The sequence below is a fragment of the Monopterus albus genome, unplaced genomic scaffold (assembly GCF_001952655.1).
Source record: "Monopterus albus unplaced genomic scaffold, M_albus_1.0 scaffold209.1, whole genome shotgun sequence".
In the NCBI taxonomy this organism is placed as follows: Eukaryota; Metazoa; Chordata; class Actinopteri; order Synbranchiformes; family Synbranchidae; genus Monopterus; species Monopterus albus.
In genome coordinates this window covers 369292-385955 of record NW_018128089.1, presented here as the reverse complement: position 1 = coordinate 385955, position 16664 = coordinate 369292, and the positions used below count along the sequence as shown (strand labels likewise).

Genomic DNA, 16664 nt, shown 5'->3' with positions numbered 1-16664 from the left:
CTATTGGTTAACGCAGCTTAGCGAGGAGGAAAACGAGCGCTAGGAGAATCAGTCATGTGAGACTGAGATCGCAGCAGGATCTAAACCATGCTCACAAAACGATGTATCATGCAGCTCTAATTACATAAGCACTGTAATGATTCAGAATTAACTGTGCTTATCTGATGTAGCTTATCGGACTTTTAACATTTAAGAATTATTTAAGAAAATAAGCTAAGCAGAGCCCTTTGCTGTTCACATATGAAAAACTTGAAGAAATTTAACAGCAATAAATATCAACACCAAATACTCTACCAGACTTCATGAATCCAGACTGGAGGGTGATCAGGATGTCGCTTGTAATGTTTGGTACTAAAGTTCCCGCAATCTGGAAACAGTTTTTTTTTTTTTGTTTGTTTCCTTTGCCCAAAATTGTGGGTAGCAAACTGGTCCTCTCAGTTTACTTCATGCCAGCATAGGGAGAACTTAAAGGACAACATACAAGTATGTACACACACAGGATCTGTGGACTAACAAACTCAGCCCAGTGGGATAACTGGGGTCATGGGTCACTGAGGCGACTTCCTGTCAGGGCAGTGTGTGCGTGCATGTACAATAAGGGAGGCTATTGATAGATTAAAAGGGATCTGTGTGAATAGGATTTCTTGGATGAAAAGCCTTCCTGTCATGACCTGAACTGGTAACATAAAAACACACACAGTCTAAACAATCATAGAGATGATGTGAATAATGTAAAAATAAAATGTTTATAACAAGCACATTGATCACTTGAATATGCAAATGTATTCATCTAACTGTATAAATTTCATTTTCCTAGTTCCTTATTACCATGTCTCACCTGGACATCACAGTAAAGAACAGCTTAAGGTTTGTTTGATAGATAGAAGTAGAAATAAAGAAAGAAAAGTCATTGAGATGAATGACTTGTAGTGGCTGACCTTTCTGTACTGCTGGACTGTTCTGGAGGCTGGTGGCCTTGGAGGATAGCTTGGATGAATCAGCGTCAGAGTCTTTGCTGGTGTCTATGGACACAATTACATCTTTCATCCCTGAGGACTTCTCCTGTGAGGACAACAACTCATCTGGGAGTAAAGGGAATACAAGGACAGATGCAGAGAAGGGTGTTGTGTGGGAGAGAAAATACGGCACAGAGAGGGGAATAAAGATCGCAAGAATTAAAAACTAATTTTGTGAGAGTGAAAAAACTAAAGACAAGAAATAGGAAATCAACATAATGATAGCATAGTCTTTATACAAAAGCACCAAGTGACAAAACATCATCTCTTCCTAATGTTTAAAAGTCACTTGAGCAAAATTAGGGGAAGTCATAAGAGAAGTTTTAGAAATATAAAATTTCTCTAAGTACAGATGATTTAATGTACAAGCTTCTCTGGGCTGAAGGGCCTCTGACTGTCCTCAAGGTGGTACAATGCCATTAATCATGTATTAATTGACTGGGCAATTTGTTTCTAGTGGTGCTGGTTGTTGATAGTGATTGGTCAGTTTGTTTTAACAGTGTTTTTACATTATGAGCTGCTCTGACAAGCTCCTGAGTGGAAAAAAAATGTAAAGAGCAATGGCACGTGGTGCAAAAAATGTCAGAAAGAAAAAGAGGAGCGAGACGAAGAGCAACAGTAAAATTTACCAAAGTTAACTGGATAAAGGCTCAAAATGACAACGCTACAAGTGTGAGTCTTGCAACTCAGCAGGTAGCACTGAAATGTTAGCACTGTGCTACCAATAAGTGCCATTAGCCAAGAAACTGTGAGGAAAAACAGTAGTGGCACTACCAGGGCTGAACTCTGACTTAGACAGCTGAGGAAAGTAGAAGAGTTTGGAATGCTTGTAAATTTTGGTTTGTACCTTCATTTGTAAGCTTTCTTCTGCTTTAAAGGTTTGTTTCAGACTTACAAATTTAGGGTGGGAGGCAAAAGAAATTTGCGTGCATGCTTATGAATTTTGGTCACACATACTATATTGTCAAGTTGTGTAAGCAGAGCTTTGTATAAGAATCATACAATCCGTAAGAGGAAAAGGCAGGACGTTTAACTTATGAGCAATCAGCATATGTGGAGCTGCTACAGCCCACACAATTGGTTATGTTGTTCTGTCAAAAGCTCCAATGAGCTTGGAGACATGGGCCACTTCCCAAGTCTCTTATATAATCATTCCTACATCCTCAGTCGACCTGAAAGTCATTTCAGTCACACAAGGATACCACAAGTCTCTTATATTGGCTCTGAGGTGCCATGAGCGATGATACATGAAACCATCCTTACAGGGTTTTTTTTTTAAGAACTGACACAGCCCTTTATAAGAAATCAGTTGGTGATTGGACACTTTAGGCACACCAAGCCAATGGTTGACAGTCGGCCACTGTTGGGCCATATGTGAGCATCTGTCAAGGGTCACCAGTGTGTTGGCATTATTTGGACCCTGCCGGTGGCTGTTTTGGCCAATTTGGCATGCTGAATCAGTGTTGGGCCTTTTGGTGAGACAGACCACTCTGATTGGCTGTTCAGCTTACCGAATAAGTGCATGAGAAGAGAACCGTTTGGGAATAAGTGCATGAGAAGTGAACCGTTTGGGAAAGCCCCCTCAGCCTGTTGCTCTGGTATCCATGATTTCACACATTTAACGTGGTTTCTCCGTTTCTTTTCCCCATTTTTAACCTGGCCTAGATTATAATAAACTAAGCCCTTTTTTGAATATTGGTAAGTTTGGTTTCAGAATTTCTAGCATTCAAGTTTTTGCCTTACATCTGTGAAGAGTTGGTCTGATTTAATACACACAGAAGGGGAAAAAATTGTTGGACTGACAATCTGTTTATTTTATATATGACTTTGGATACATCTGACATATTGTGTTATCTAACAATATTGGAAATATTATATATAAATACTTCTCTGGAAACAAGTTGTGTGTGTACACAAGTGTCTGATACCTTGTCCTTGGATATGGGATACATCCAGTCCCTCTTTCAGCCGCAGAACAACAGCACCAAACTGGAAGTCAAAGGCATCACTGAAACAGAAACAAATAAAAGATACACATCAGCAGTGGGCAAAATGAAAGAGGATATTCTCACTAGCCTTAATAAAGGATGAAGTCACGAAGGCGTGCAAGGAAGACAAATAAGACCTGGTCAGAGAGCTGTACAAAACAAATGCCAGGTTCAAAAACTTTTCTCAGTCCTGCAGTTTGAACCCTGAAATGTGTACACTGGAACAGCCACTCACTGGACAGAAGGTAAAAGGCACATTGTTGAGCCTATTAGCTGTGATTTTAATTTTGTAGGGATAAACCATCTCTGACCTTCAGCTCTAATGCCATAATCCCCACAATTTTCAATAAGGAACTCATTCAGCTTAAGTCCTTCACAGCCTTACATGACAGATACAGCATTCAGCAAGGAAACAGGGCTTCACATTGAAACACATGCTGTACACCTGTATTAATACAAGGACAAGTATAAAGTGGGTGTAGTAGTACCAGTTCCCACTGAACTGTACATTTGTGAGGAATTGTTTGAGTTCTAGAGTTTCAGAGTTAATTCAGTTTAGCTAAGAGAGAATACCGGCCATAGCTGTAATAGTATCTGTGCCCTGGGGCCCCTGACCGTCATGGGGCCTAAAGACCCAAGGTTCACCTTGTTACAATTAATTTGTGGTAATGTAATTTGTTGAAAACATATCTGTTAATAATCCATTCACAGATAAAACATTATCTACTAAAAAGGTAACACCTGAATTATTACATAATCCAGCAGCTCAAATTAAAATCCTGTTTTACATCTTGTAATGTTTCAGAGTATATTGTCCTTACATATTACATAATCCTCAATCACTGTTTAATCATGTTATCAAACTAATTCCCCCTGACAGGCTAATGTGGCCTTGTGTCTGTGACATCACACACACATATCTGAAGCCTATGTGAAAAGGGGGAGGCTGAAGTGGCAACCAATTTTGTTAACTGTGATAGGCTGAGGCTCCTGTATGAATGTCACTTTCAGCTTTTTCCCCATTAGGGGTCGCCACAGCGAATTGTCACACTGACAATTCGCATGTTGACATTTGGCACATGTTTTACGCCAGATGCTCTTCCTGACGCAACCCTGACTCAAACCCGGGCCACAGTGGCGAGAGTGCTGCACCCTAACCACTAGTCTACCTAGGCTGAGGCCTCTGTATATCAAGCAAACACACTCCTAACAATTACTCAACTCACAGAAAAACTGTCTACAGTTTGAAAATTAATGAATGATCCAAGTCATTTCAAGCTAAAATATTAAACATTTTGTAGATTTTGAACATCTTTACCTCAGTCAAGGTTGGGGGTTATGTTTTTTTTTTTTGTTTGTTTGTTTTTTTAACAGCATAACTCAAAAGTAATGAACAAATTTTGATGCAATTTTTTGAAGATGGGAGGGTATGGCCCATGGACCAGTTGATTAGATTTTGGTTCTTTGTAAGTACTAGAAAGGCTATTTACTGTATGTGAGCTCGCTTGTGCCCCAAGTGTGCAGCTGCACTGCTGAGCACCCCAAGCACATACAGAAATAAGTCCCTGGGTTATTGACAGCTGTCCATTCATTGTCAATGGAAACCAAATGCTGTCGCCTAGTCCACTTGGTTGTATGAGACAGGGACTGAAAGGCAACAATCCAGAGCTGGAGAGAGATCTACTCTATGCAGTGACAGCTGGGTGAGTGCCTGATGGCAGAGATCTGGAGCCAGGCTCAGAGCTGTTAGCACTGTCATCCAAAAAACTGGTATTCCACTTTATTTCGTTTTGACTTTTTTCAGGCAACAAAGTGACCACTTAGAATGAGAATATGTGGTCAGTCTATCCAGGTAATGCCAATTTGTTCTGATGTTTTCTGAGCTGTGACCACATATACAATACACGTTTATGATTTATGATTGTGCTTGTTATCTGGCCAAGCTAGCTCTATTAGCAGGCAGCTACATCTTGGTAAGAGCACAGCTGTCTATTGGAGAGGATGCTGGCATTCCAGCTGCACCTAACATCAGTACACCCCGTACTTCTCTTAACTGTCGACCACCATAACCCCAGGGGCTGACGGAGACCATCTTGCTTTTTCTCCCAGTGTATTTTAGCTGTGTTGGTCTGTTTAGAGGAGGGGCTCTGTTCCTCTCACACACACAGCTGAGTAGAGGACATGAAGGATCACTCCACAGTGCAACAATCAGCCAGTAACATAGGCTGCATCAGCAGTTTATCAAACAGCTGCTAAACAGTCATGTTCCATAAATGATGTAACTTTAACTCTGGGTTTTTACAGTCCAGCATTAGCAGAGGCCACTGGTAACTCTTTCCAGGTAGACTTAATAGGTGTCTTCTTAAAGCAAGTCTACTTACTGGATCATACTGATGTAAGTCTCCACATTCATCATGTCACCATCCCTCCAGTCGTTCTTGAAGCCGATCACCAAGGTATTTGGCTTGAGGCGGCCCAGGCCAGCAGCCTTGAAGGGACAGGAATGGAAACCACAATCAATTGAATTCACACCTTTATTTCTTAAAGGCTGGCTACTTTCCTAAGAATCACAGAGCAAGAAGTGGAAACTGAGTGAACCGTTCAGCCTCTTCCTGGTGTTATCATGCCGATTTTTACTAGATTCACTTTATTCACTCTCAGGCTAGTTTTCACTTCCAGCTTCAACACCTGACATGAAACAACTGTCCTGGCCATAAATCTGGGCTGATTTATAGCTGATTTATATCCAGATTTGATTTGACACAAATTGAGATCACTGAAGAAAGTTTGAGGACATGCAGAGCCTAAATACAATAAACTTTATATCCTCTTGGCCAATAAATAAAATGACTTTCAACCAGAAAAAAAAAATTGGTTGACATTTCTTAACATTTTTGAACAATTGTGAAAACTGTGCCCCATTAGAAACATGTACAGATGCAAACAGAGAAATATGATTAATGAGAATTAAGCTCTGCATGTAGGCTCAGTAATATCCTCCACAGCAACACAAGCTGAATCCATATAAGATCTCAGTCCCAGTTCCATTACAGCAGTGCTGGCACAGTACCTGGAGCAAATACTGTGTGCCCTGCCTCATATCCTCAGCAAACACTGGAGTGTAGAAGGCTTTGGTCTCATTCTTCAGCAGCCATCGCTGGTACCGTGACTGGTCTGTGGCCAGATCTTTGAAGTTTGGTCTCCTGTAGCCCTGGGAAGGAACATGCACAGACACAAACACTCTTACACAGAAAATACAACTAATCCCGAAGTCTTACATTAAGCATGTTAGAGGTTTGAAGCAAATGAAATGACAGCACAGGTAAATCTGTAGGCTTTCATTTTTTTAAGGTCACAGAATTCTTAATTTTACCAGTTTTTGACCACAGACTGAAGAATTCAACCTGCAGAACAAAGCCTGGCTTTGAATCTCTTTATCAGGGAGTTTGTTTATTTCTGGAGAAAATAGTTCACAGAGCTGTTCTTCATCCAGGAAACTGTAATGCCATTAGTTGGGAATGTTTACGCCATTTAATATGCTCTGAGCTCTTTCAGTCCTAATGGAAGCAATAGAAGCAGACAGGAGGGCAGATCAGAGGCCAGTTGTACATGGTGGTGTGTTCCACAGAGCCAGAGCTGCTGGACTGGACAGAGCCTGCATTCACCCAACCATAATAGCCTTTCCATTGTGAAGTGGTTATGCCTGGCAGGGGATCTGTAAAAGGCCTTTTACACTGTGTATACAGGAGTGGAAAATACTCATGAACCATATCACTACTATGGTTCACTTATGTGCTCTAAGATGACAGAGAGAGTTATACTGTGCCAGACAAAGAAGTCAAACAACTGTGATGATGCTGAAAAAAAAATCAACCGGACTAGATTTATAACGACTCAGTTGTTACGAGACATTGTTGGGCATCAAAGGACTGAAACACCACCGATGGGGATAAATATCTCCTTTACAGACTCAAGTAACAGATTTACACATAGCTGGTGTAAGCCAATCCAGGGGCTCACAGACTAAAGCAAAGCATCTCTTTTTGTTCAGTCGCTAGTCAATAACATTAGCCTTTGTGAGAAAAACTGTTTGCAAAAGTACTTGAAGTAGATTTAGTCAGAGCATAATATGATCCTTTAAAATAGATACTGTATATGACAGCTGGTGTATCGAGAGCACAAAAGGTTAAAATAGAGAGGAATTCCGATTATAGTTTCAGTTCATACAAATACAAACATCTCTAATGACAAGGTTGATTACTGTTAATTGTGTGACAGGGAGTCAACATGTTGGCATTATGTAGTCTGTCTCAGAACTTCATTTCAAAAGCATCTGCAGCATTTAATTAGATGCTTTCATCAATAACATCATGTTTGTCTGACTCCGAAACAATTTAGGACCATTAGTGGGTTTTTAGAAAATGTATTTAATACCCACAAAAGGCAAAACAGGGCAGCAGTGGTTAGCGCCATTGCCTCACAGCGAGAAAGTTCCGGGTTCGGGCCCCACCTGGGACCTTTCTGTGTTGAGTTTGCATGTTCTCCCTGTGCTTGTGTGGGTTCTCTCCGGGTACTCCGGCTTCCTCCCACAATCCAAAGACATGCAGCTTAGGTTGATTGGTGTCTCTAAACTGCCCATAGGAGTGCGTGTGTGTGGTTGTTCATCTATGTGTTAGCCCTGCAATGGATTGGCGACCTGTCCAGGGTGTACCCCGCCTTCACCCGATTGCCGGCCGGGATTGGCTCCGGCCCCCGCCGTGACCCCGTTCAGGGACTAAGCGGTAGAAAAATGAATGAATGAATGAATGAAAAGGCAAAACAACAACAAAGTATCTGCTCACCGTGCGAATATGACCACAGATCATCAGGCCTACATTCTTGGTAAAGCTGTGGACCAGGTCCAGAAGTGCTGGTCGAGAGTTAGGGTAACCAGTCATCACCAAACACTGGGGTCTACAGTACAACACATTTAAGAGAAAACACCACACTGGCATCAATGTCAGTTTTTGCTGTATAACCTATTTAATTTAACAAGTTTAATAGTAATCTTGTGCTATGACATTTACAACATTACTTGCTTTTAAATGTGCAACCACAGTTTCTTGTGACCTTTACAGTGGCCTCTAGTCTTCTTAACACCGGACAGAAAAATCTGAAGCAGCGTAGCGCACATCAAAGCAAATATGTTAAGCACCATGGGATTTAATGGAGGCGGTGAGAGGACACAAAGAGCTAAGAGGAACACACCATCCATCCTGAAGACACCTTCAGATGCCTTTTAATCTCTTGCTTGGTTTGCTGCCATAGGAGCAGTCCAAAGGCACATTGTTACTATCACATCTTCAAACCCACCACTGCATCATGTGAGTGCATGTGTATGTGTTCACAGAATAACGGTGAATGGTGAATATAATATTGGCTTCTTGTTGTTAAATAACAGAATAAGGGACATCAACAAAAATTATACCAATCAATTCAATTTGATGAACAATTATTAGTCTAGCAGTGATACTTTAGTTTTATTCTTTAAGAGGATCAAGATTTATTTTTGCCTTTCTTTGAATACCTGCTTGTTTATCTTGGTCTCCTCTGCTCCTATGTAGATATAAAAGGCTCAACCTAAGCTAAAGAAAATATAAGAATTCCTATTTTCTGGTAATTGTTTGTTTTTAATCATTTGTTTTTAACAATTATTTGAGTGATTCAGTGTTGTCATCTAGAAACTTACACAGGAATCATATCTTATCATATTGGCTTATGTTGTTTTGTCTGTAACCTGAGACGCTGCCATCTTGCCTGGGTTTCCTGGGGAAAAAAACCTCAACGGGTTGTTTTTTGTTTGTTTTTTTTACCCTGGTTTTTAAAGTTCAAAAAGTTCCCCCACAGAAAAAAAAAATACTGAGCCGCTTTTCTATTTACTGAGAAACTTGTAGAAAATCTGTCAACTTTGTTCAAGGCATCTATGTATCCTACTGCATGTCTAAATTACAGACTGCATAATTTACAGTATGTGACCACAGTATGTCAGTTGTTAGCCACAGTTTGACAGTAGGCATACTTTCCCTTTGAGCTATAACCTGATAATATACCAACCCATTTTGACAAACACTGAAAACTGAAAAGAAAGTAGTAATCTAATCATCTAATGCTTGGTTTTCAGCTCATCTACTTGTTCTTTCATCAGACATTTCCTGAGATAAATCTACATTTGAAACTAGTATATCAACTACAGCAACATTCTTTATTTCATAATTAAGCATTTAACATGTTACACTGAAAGGGTTACAACATGCTCATACTGTTGTATTAGCACCAATATTTTTAAAATGTTTCTCAGCAGCCATACTAATATATATCTAATCTAACATAAAACAGCTCCATAAAATTCTAGGAAATAAGCTGAAGCATGGCACATGTATGAATGACAACATACATGCAGTATGTATTGAATGTACATTTGAGGTTTAGGTGAAATTTGTGGTCATAGCTGTAACCTCTCACATAATAGCCATAAATGTCACATATCACCACCTAACACGGTCAAATAAGGTGATTGGTGTCAGCATGGTGTGGTGACAGCTACAGTGCGGTTCAAAATATTAGTCTATAGCTAATGTTTCAGTATTCTAACAAGTGACCTGATTAGTCCAGCAATATAACAAACAAAATCAGGACAAAAATGGCCATCTAACACTTTTAAACTTACAAGATTGCTGGATTTTGTCATAAACATACTGGCTTAAACTACAGGTGTGTTTAGTTAGTTAGTAAGGCTCCTCCTTTGTGTTTGGTACCTGAAGTTCTTGATGTGGTCCTCCACTCCACTGAGGTGCAGAGTGTGGGTCAGGGCCTGGTGGTAGGTCAGAGCCTGAGTCGATGAGCCCCAGTTCACATCTGGAGTGGAGAACACATGCAGGCAGAAACACACAGTGTAATTAGAAGAGTGTTTATAGGTTGTCCTGCTGGGCCAAAGGCGGTCAGACCCATGTGGTGTTACAGGCCGCCTATGTGATTGTAGCTGCAAGTCAAACTGAGTGTACATACCAATAAGGCCAACTTGTGTTTGAAGAGGTGCAAGGATGTTCAGCATAATGTAGTTGTGTGACATATTAATTACAAGTATTTCTTTATATTTATTCACTTTTGTAAACTGTTAACCATCCAAGGAGACCAAGAAAGGAGGCATGGTTCCAGAGTTAAAACAGTCGAAAATCCTACTTAACTTGTATTGTTCTATAGTCGTCACATTTCATACACACTACAAGTCAAAAGTCTGGACACACATTTATATTCAATTCACTGGGAAAGTGTATCCAAACCTTTGACTTGTAGTGTAGTAGTGTGCCCTGTGTCACATGTATAAATAAAAAATAAGACAAAGATGTTGTGATTTCATGAGCAGTTTGGTGCGAGAGCTCATTCTTGACAAACAGCATTGGTGCATTGACTGAAATCTACTATCATAGGTTTTATAATTGCCCCTTCAGGTTATTATGATATTTTTATGGTTTATCTACAACATCTAACTTTCACTTTACTTAAGTTTTATTTATTTTGTTCTAAAACAGTAGTTTGTACCATATGTATAAAACACCAAAGTTTGAAATTCATAAATTCTGTTGAACAGTGGCTGGAAACAAGAAATGCCGTCATGAACTCATGGACTGAATACTTAGTAACTCACCTGGCTTTTTATAACTGACATATATATAGAGACCCAGAACAATGACGTTGGTGAGGAGAGCAGCCCACCAGTTGATTACAAACATCACCACACAGCAGAGAATGGCTCCAGCAAGAGAAACCCACATGTTGTAGTATTTGAAGCTGGGACGCCACCCTGCAGCACCAACGAATACAAGTTACGCCATGTGACAAAAGGCAAAGGACATTTAAAACCATTATTAAAACAAGTCACAGTGGTAGTCACATACTGTATGGGTATTACAATGTTTCCATAATAATGAATATGGTAAACTGAGAAAATGCACTTTATGTTAAAAATTGAGCAGAAGTTCAGATGGTTAGACTCCTCAACTGGGACCAAATTACATTAATGAATTGAAAATACTAAAAATTTGGAGACATGGTCATCCTCCATGAACCAAAACGTTTTCCAATAATCTTATTTAGAAAAGTGGTTTAAAAGTTTTAAAAATTAAAATTTAAAAACATTTTAAAAGTTGTATTTTATCTAATTTTTCTCATTTTTGTTCTGGATCAACTTCAAGAGCACCTTAAGGCTTTCTGGATTTGTTTGTCATTTTAGATCGCGAGGCCTTTTCTGTCTTTTTGCAATCTTCATTATTAACGTGGTTTTATCATAGTAAATTTGCTGTTAAAGAATATGGATAAAGTTGAGGATGGATTTGTGCGTGGGTTAAAGAATGGGAGATAGCAGCCTGTTAGACTGAAGACCAGCATGTTATACCAGCTATTAGGGACCATTTATTGGGTACCACAGAAACTAGACTAGTGGAATTTTAGTAATGGGACACAGTTGGATTTTGTGTAGTTACACAATGACAAAGTCTAAAACAAACCACAGGACATAAAGGGTACATTGATTGTGCAGTTCCTCTCATGTGTCCTTGACACTGGGGAGAAACTGGCTTTGAAGAGGCCAGAACAGCAAATGAGGTTTGTTTGTGGCTGCAGATGCAGCAAAATCCATGACATAATGTCTGTATTACTGCTGGCCTCTATTTGAGTCATGTACCATTTAAGTCCGTGTAATTATATGACCTGCTTTAAGGAATTAGAAGCAGATAAAGAATGTGTACCTGGAGTTCTGCTAGAGCTTTGGTATTGAGGGGGAAAAAGCACAAAGCTATATGAAATATAATATATTAAAAAAAAAATCAACTACATGCATTTCAGTGTTTCATCAGCAGCATTCATTATACAGTGTAAAGGGTCAGTTCTCCCAAATTACAAAAATATTAAACATTATCTCACTTACCTTTTTTGATATAAATGCATGCAGACAATGTGGGTTTCATTTGTGCAGGTCTCGAGATACAGTATGTGTGTCTGAGACTTCTGGCTAATCCAGCAGTTTCAGTTTAGGCTTTGATTGTATTTTGTTGAATCCAAACCTAGTATCAGATCTTCCTATCGAACAAAATCCTTTCCAATACCTTATCAAATCTGGCTTTCACCTGTTAGTAATTACATTTATAATCAACTAAAACTCAAAGATTGAGCATTGATCTGTTATAAGCTGAAAAGCCTGCAACAGTTTTGAGTGGAAGCCTCATTAATTTTGACAAGCTGCAGCAAAAAAAAAAAAAAGATGCATTCAACATTTATGTCTAATGGTCAGATATTGTTTTCTTTGTGTTGTATTAATTACCTGCATTGAATATTTCCTGCTATGTATATTGACATACTAAACATTCCGACCTACATCTAATCTGCCTGCATTTAACCACTTGTTTGGATGCTTTTGTTTTACCTTGTCTTGGTGTTGTATTGTTTACTGCCATTTTAATGAATAATTCAACATCTGGCTAAAGGACAATAGTTGAAAATTTGCCTTTTGGCTCACAATGTCATATTTACACCCATGTTCAATGTCTGCTTGCAAAAAATATTCCATGTGAATGATCATCTGACTGCTGCAGTACACCTTAATTTCTACATCAGATGCTGTGTGTGTCTGATATGACATCTGAGTGAACTGTCTGAGAGGCTCTAAGCTCTCTGAAGTACACTACAGCTTACAACATGCCTAAGGGCTTCAAGTAATTCCTTTTGAAACCCCATCACTTCTTATCACAATCACTGTTAAGGACCATATTACTTGCAACTGGCTGGAACTGCTCAACTGATAAGAATCAGACAATGGCTGATAAGCTCCTCTGTTGTCTTAACTTTTCAATATAGTGCATTCAATCAATTTTAATCAGTTTTTCTTTCTTTCTTTTCTGGGTCTTGATCTTACCTGGTGAGTTTGCCAGTGAAGCATGGAACACAGAGAAGTTGATCAAGGCATAGGATGCCAAGAAAAAGTTGGAGATGATGGGGGCAATTACGTTCAACTCAGCTGAAATAAGAAAATATCAAACAGTCAACTCAGAATGGACTAAAACCCCCACAGATTGACATTTGGTAGAACCATTCATGGTCCTCAGAGTAGGGATCCTAATGATTCTCAGTAACCCTGCCATCTATCTGCTCCACCTGCTCAATGTTGGCTAGGATTGGCTCCATGCCCCTGTGGCCCTCTACAGCAGGGCTGCCCAATACGTCGATCGTGATCAACCAGCCACACCCAATATTGAATGTTTAAGCAGTCATGAATGAAAGAGTTATTTAATCATTGGTGTCGTGCCAAAAATGTTGTTTGCCTAAACAAAACTCTTCAGGAATATTATTTATTACACATGTAATTCATACTGGGAATTCTTTAAATTGTTAGAGATGAATGAAAACTGAACATAATATTTGAAATTGGCAAGGCAGGTTTATTTATATAGCACATTTTCAAACATAAAGGCATTTCAACGCTCTTAACACAATGCACAAAATAGGTGTGTAATGGCACAAAAAAACAAAAACAAAATCACGGTTTGGTACGTACCTCTATTTTAAAGTCACGGTTCGGTTCGCTTTTGGTGCAGTAAGGGAAAAAAAAATACAAGTCATAAAGAACCTTGTCATAATTAACCTATTAACTTTTGTAAACAGTTTATAATTTTTAATGGAACATAAATAAAATATAAACAAAAATAAAAGAATAGAAAAATAGAGTAGTACTGTAAACCACTACTAATGCTATGCGTCACACTGGCCATGACGTTCATTAGCCAGAGGTTTGGCTAAGCTAAGTGTGCTCCTTTGTGTTTATATTGCTCCAGTCTGCCACTTAATATGTTCGTGTGGGAACATGTTTTTGAAGATAATTGTTCCACATCCAAAACACGCCTACTGTTAACTACTATTAAAGATTGCATTTGGTACATCTAGACTGGTGACCTGTCTGGAGTGTACCCCGCCTCTTGCCCAGTGTCAGCTGGGATTGGCTCCAGCTCCCCCATGACCCTGTTTAGGATAAGCGGTATAGATAATGGGTAGATTTGTGGTGTAACAACCACTACAGCCTCTAGGATTTAAAAAATGTAGTATTAAGTAATGTTTACTGTGCTCTCGTACACTACCAACACCTAACTGTCTGAGTACAAATGAGAAGTGTGTGCAGCTGTACCGATCAGGATGAAGGCCAGAGCAATACCGAAGGTCAGAATATAGCCTCGGAGCGGCTCATTATTCTTGCCATAGCCTTTGGCAAAAATGCTCAGACCAGGGTAGATATTGTCCTTACATAAAGCCTACAGAAATGGAAAACATAAAATGTTAGAGCTTTAGTTGCTCATGACAAAAAATAAATAAATAAATAAATAAATAAAATAATAATAATAATAATAATAAATATTAACTACAATCCAGATCTAAAAATGAATTGTGTACCGTTTAGGTGGGTCTTACCTGAAAAACTTTAGGTGCACTAACTAAAGAGGCCAGAGCTGAGGACAGAGTGGCAGAGAAGATTCCTGCAGTGATGATGGGCCCAAAACCAGAAACCAGACTCATCACCTGAACAGATTAAATACAAACAGAATTGTCCGGTTTTTGTACTTAACAATCTGAAATGTTCCTAATACTATTCATGCCTCCTCTTCTGATAGAGCTGCTTCATACCTGGAAGTCATTATGGAGTCCAAAGTGGCAAACATTGTTTTCCCTTTTGCAGGAAGAGAAGTCATAGCCAAATTTGCAGGCAGCACCAGTGCAGTTCATCATAAACTGAGAACTGACTGTGTCATTCACATTTCCACTAGCGTCTCTTACAATACAGGAACCTATAAAAGTAATATGTAAATATTACAATTTTTAATAAATTAGATACACTGGAAAAATAAAGTATAACAGAGCTACAGGGAATATGAAAAGTAAATACTACTGTACCTGCTGAAACAGCAACACCCAGATAGACGATTCCTGTGATCAATATGGCCAGAAGGGTTCCCCTGGGAATGGCTAGCTGTGGGTCCTGCAACAATCAACCACACCACAGATGTAAAACAACTAGCAATCTGTAACTGCACAAATGTTTTAAACCTTTTCAATAAGCGTTTTTAGATTACATCATCATTCATCTGACAACCACACTGAAGCTCTTCAGCTCAATCACCATTTCTTATTTCACTATTATCAACAAAGTAAATCAAGCACTCAGATTCTCCTCCATAGAAGAGTTTACACAGACATAGGACTTCTTGGAGCTTTAGTCCAATGTATTATCTGTAGAAATCCCTTGAGATGCATCGTCCCCTTTATCACGGGGTTTGTTTTGTTAATAATTACAGGTTAACTTACAGCGAGGTCTCCTGAAATATTAGCTCCAGCCAGAATACCAGTGGCTGCAGGGAAGAAAATGGCGAAGACAGAGAAAAAGGTCTCGTCTCGGAAGTCTGGAACCATGTTTTCCCACATGAGTGAACCTGACAGAAAAACAGTGTGTTGATACAATACAGGCAGATGGGCAAGCCTTCAGTACCAGCACTGTTTAAGCTCCCCTCAGCTCTCACGGTTATGAGGTTGTACAGATGTTAATTCTGCCTTAAAAGAAGTTTCACTTAAGAAATCAGGGTGTGTCATACCATCATATCCAAAGAAGCCCATGTGTTCCTTTGAACTCATAGGAATGAAGGTTCCAATGAAGTAATTCACGATGGCTATAATGAGGACAACAAGTAAGAAGATCTGGGCCTGTAGAAAAGCAAATTAACCAGTGCATTACTCACCACTGATCTCTTGAATTAATCATAATATGTGTCTGAAATCAGAAGGGGTTTTTTTAAAGACTGTTGTGAGATTCTTCAACAGGACAGTGTTACCCGTCACTGCATCAGATCAGATCCTGTTCATACCTTTGCCTCCCATTCCATGCCTGCCACAGAGATGCCCAGGAGAACGATTACAGTGATTGTGCCAATGATTCTGATATCGTTGATTTTATCCGTCATGTTAGCTTCTACATTCTGAGAGACAACACAAGAGGTTCAATAGATTGAATAAAAATGCCTAAAGTGCAAACACTGGAGTTCTTTACAAAGTTACTTGATATACAAAATGCTCTATATAACAGTTCAGCTGAAGTCGAGTGATGGGGAGGTTTTGCATGCTATTTACTTCTTAAAGGTTGGGTTCACAATTTTTTGTACAACTTAAAACAATGATTAGGTTGTGCTTGCTCTCAGCATTCTTCCTGTTCCTAGTGCCCTTTAAAGCTACTCTACACAATTTCTTTTCAGTAAGCCTGGATTTTTTTTCAGTACGTAGTATGTCAAGTTCAGACTCCCCTACTTGGGAGTATGGACTTGGTAAGTTCGAACTTTAAGTACAAATGGGAGGACACACTACTCTCATTTGGAACATCAGCGTCTTGACAGACTAGTGTGCTCTGAACAAGCTGTAGCTGCCTGCTCATTATAGCTAGTTGGTCCATTAGCATGTATTGGCATCTCCAAAAACTGAGCAAATTTCCAAATGGACATTGTGATAAACTGACCACATATTCTCAATCTAAGTGGTCACTTGTTTGCCTGAAAAACATCAAAACTTTATAAAGTGGTAGACAGACAACACACTCTTT

At 39.2% G+C, this 16664-nt stretch overlaps 1 protein-coding gene across 2 annotated transcripts in view; it reads right to left on the bottom strand.

Moving 5' to 3' along the window:
* The window catches only part of slc12a2 (solute carrier family 12 member 2), a 58898-nt gene that overhangs the window by 16537 nt on the left and 25697 nt on the right, over positions 1-16664 (bottom strand). For both annotated transcript variants that reach the window (XM_020618831.1, XM_020618830.1), the window contains exons 6-20: positions 15940-16050; positions 15670-15778; positions 15386-15510; positions 14975-15059; positions 14708-14868; positions 14495-14602; positions 14214-14337; positions 12951-13052; positions 10689-10844; positions 9799-9898; positions 7846-7957; positions 6075-6215; positions 5386-5492; positions 2945-3024; positions 939-1082 (exon numbers count right to left, since the gene is read on the bottom strand). In XM_020618831.1, coding sequence (XP_020474487.1) covers positions 939-1082; positions 2945-3024; positions 5386-5492; positions 6075-6215; positions 7846-7957; positions 9799-9898; positions 10689-10844; positions 12951-13052; positions 14214-14337; positions 14495-14602; positions 14708-14868; positions 14975-15059; positions 15386-15510; positions 15670-15778; positions 15940-16050 — 1765 coding nt within the window. The remainder of the gene's footprint in view (positions 1-938; positions 1083-2944; positions 3025-5385; positions 5493-6074; positions 6216-7845; positions 7958-9798; positions 9899-10688; positions 10845-12950; positions 13053-14213; positions 14338-14494; positions 14603-14707; positions 14869-14974; positions 15060-15385; positions 15511-15669; positions 15779-15939; positions 16051-16664) is intronic.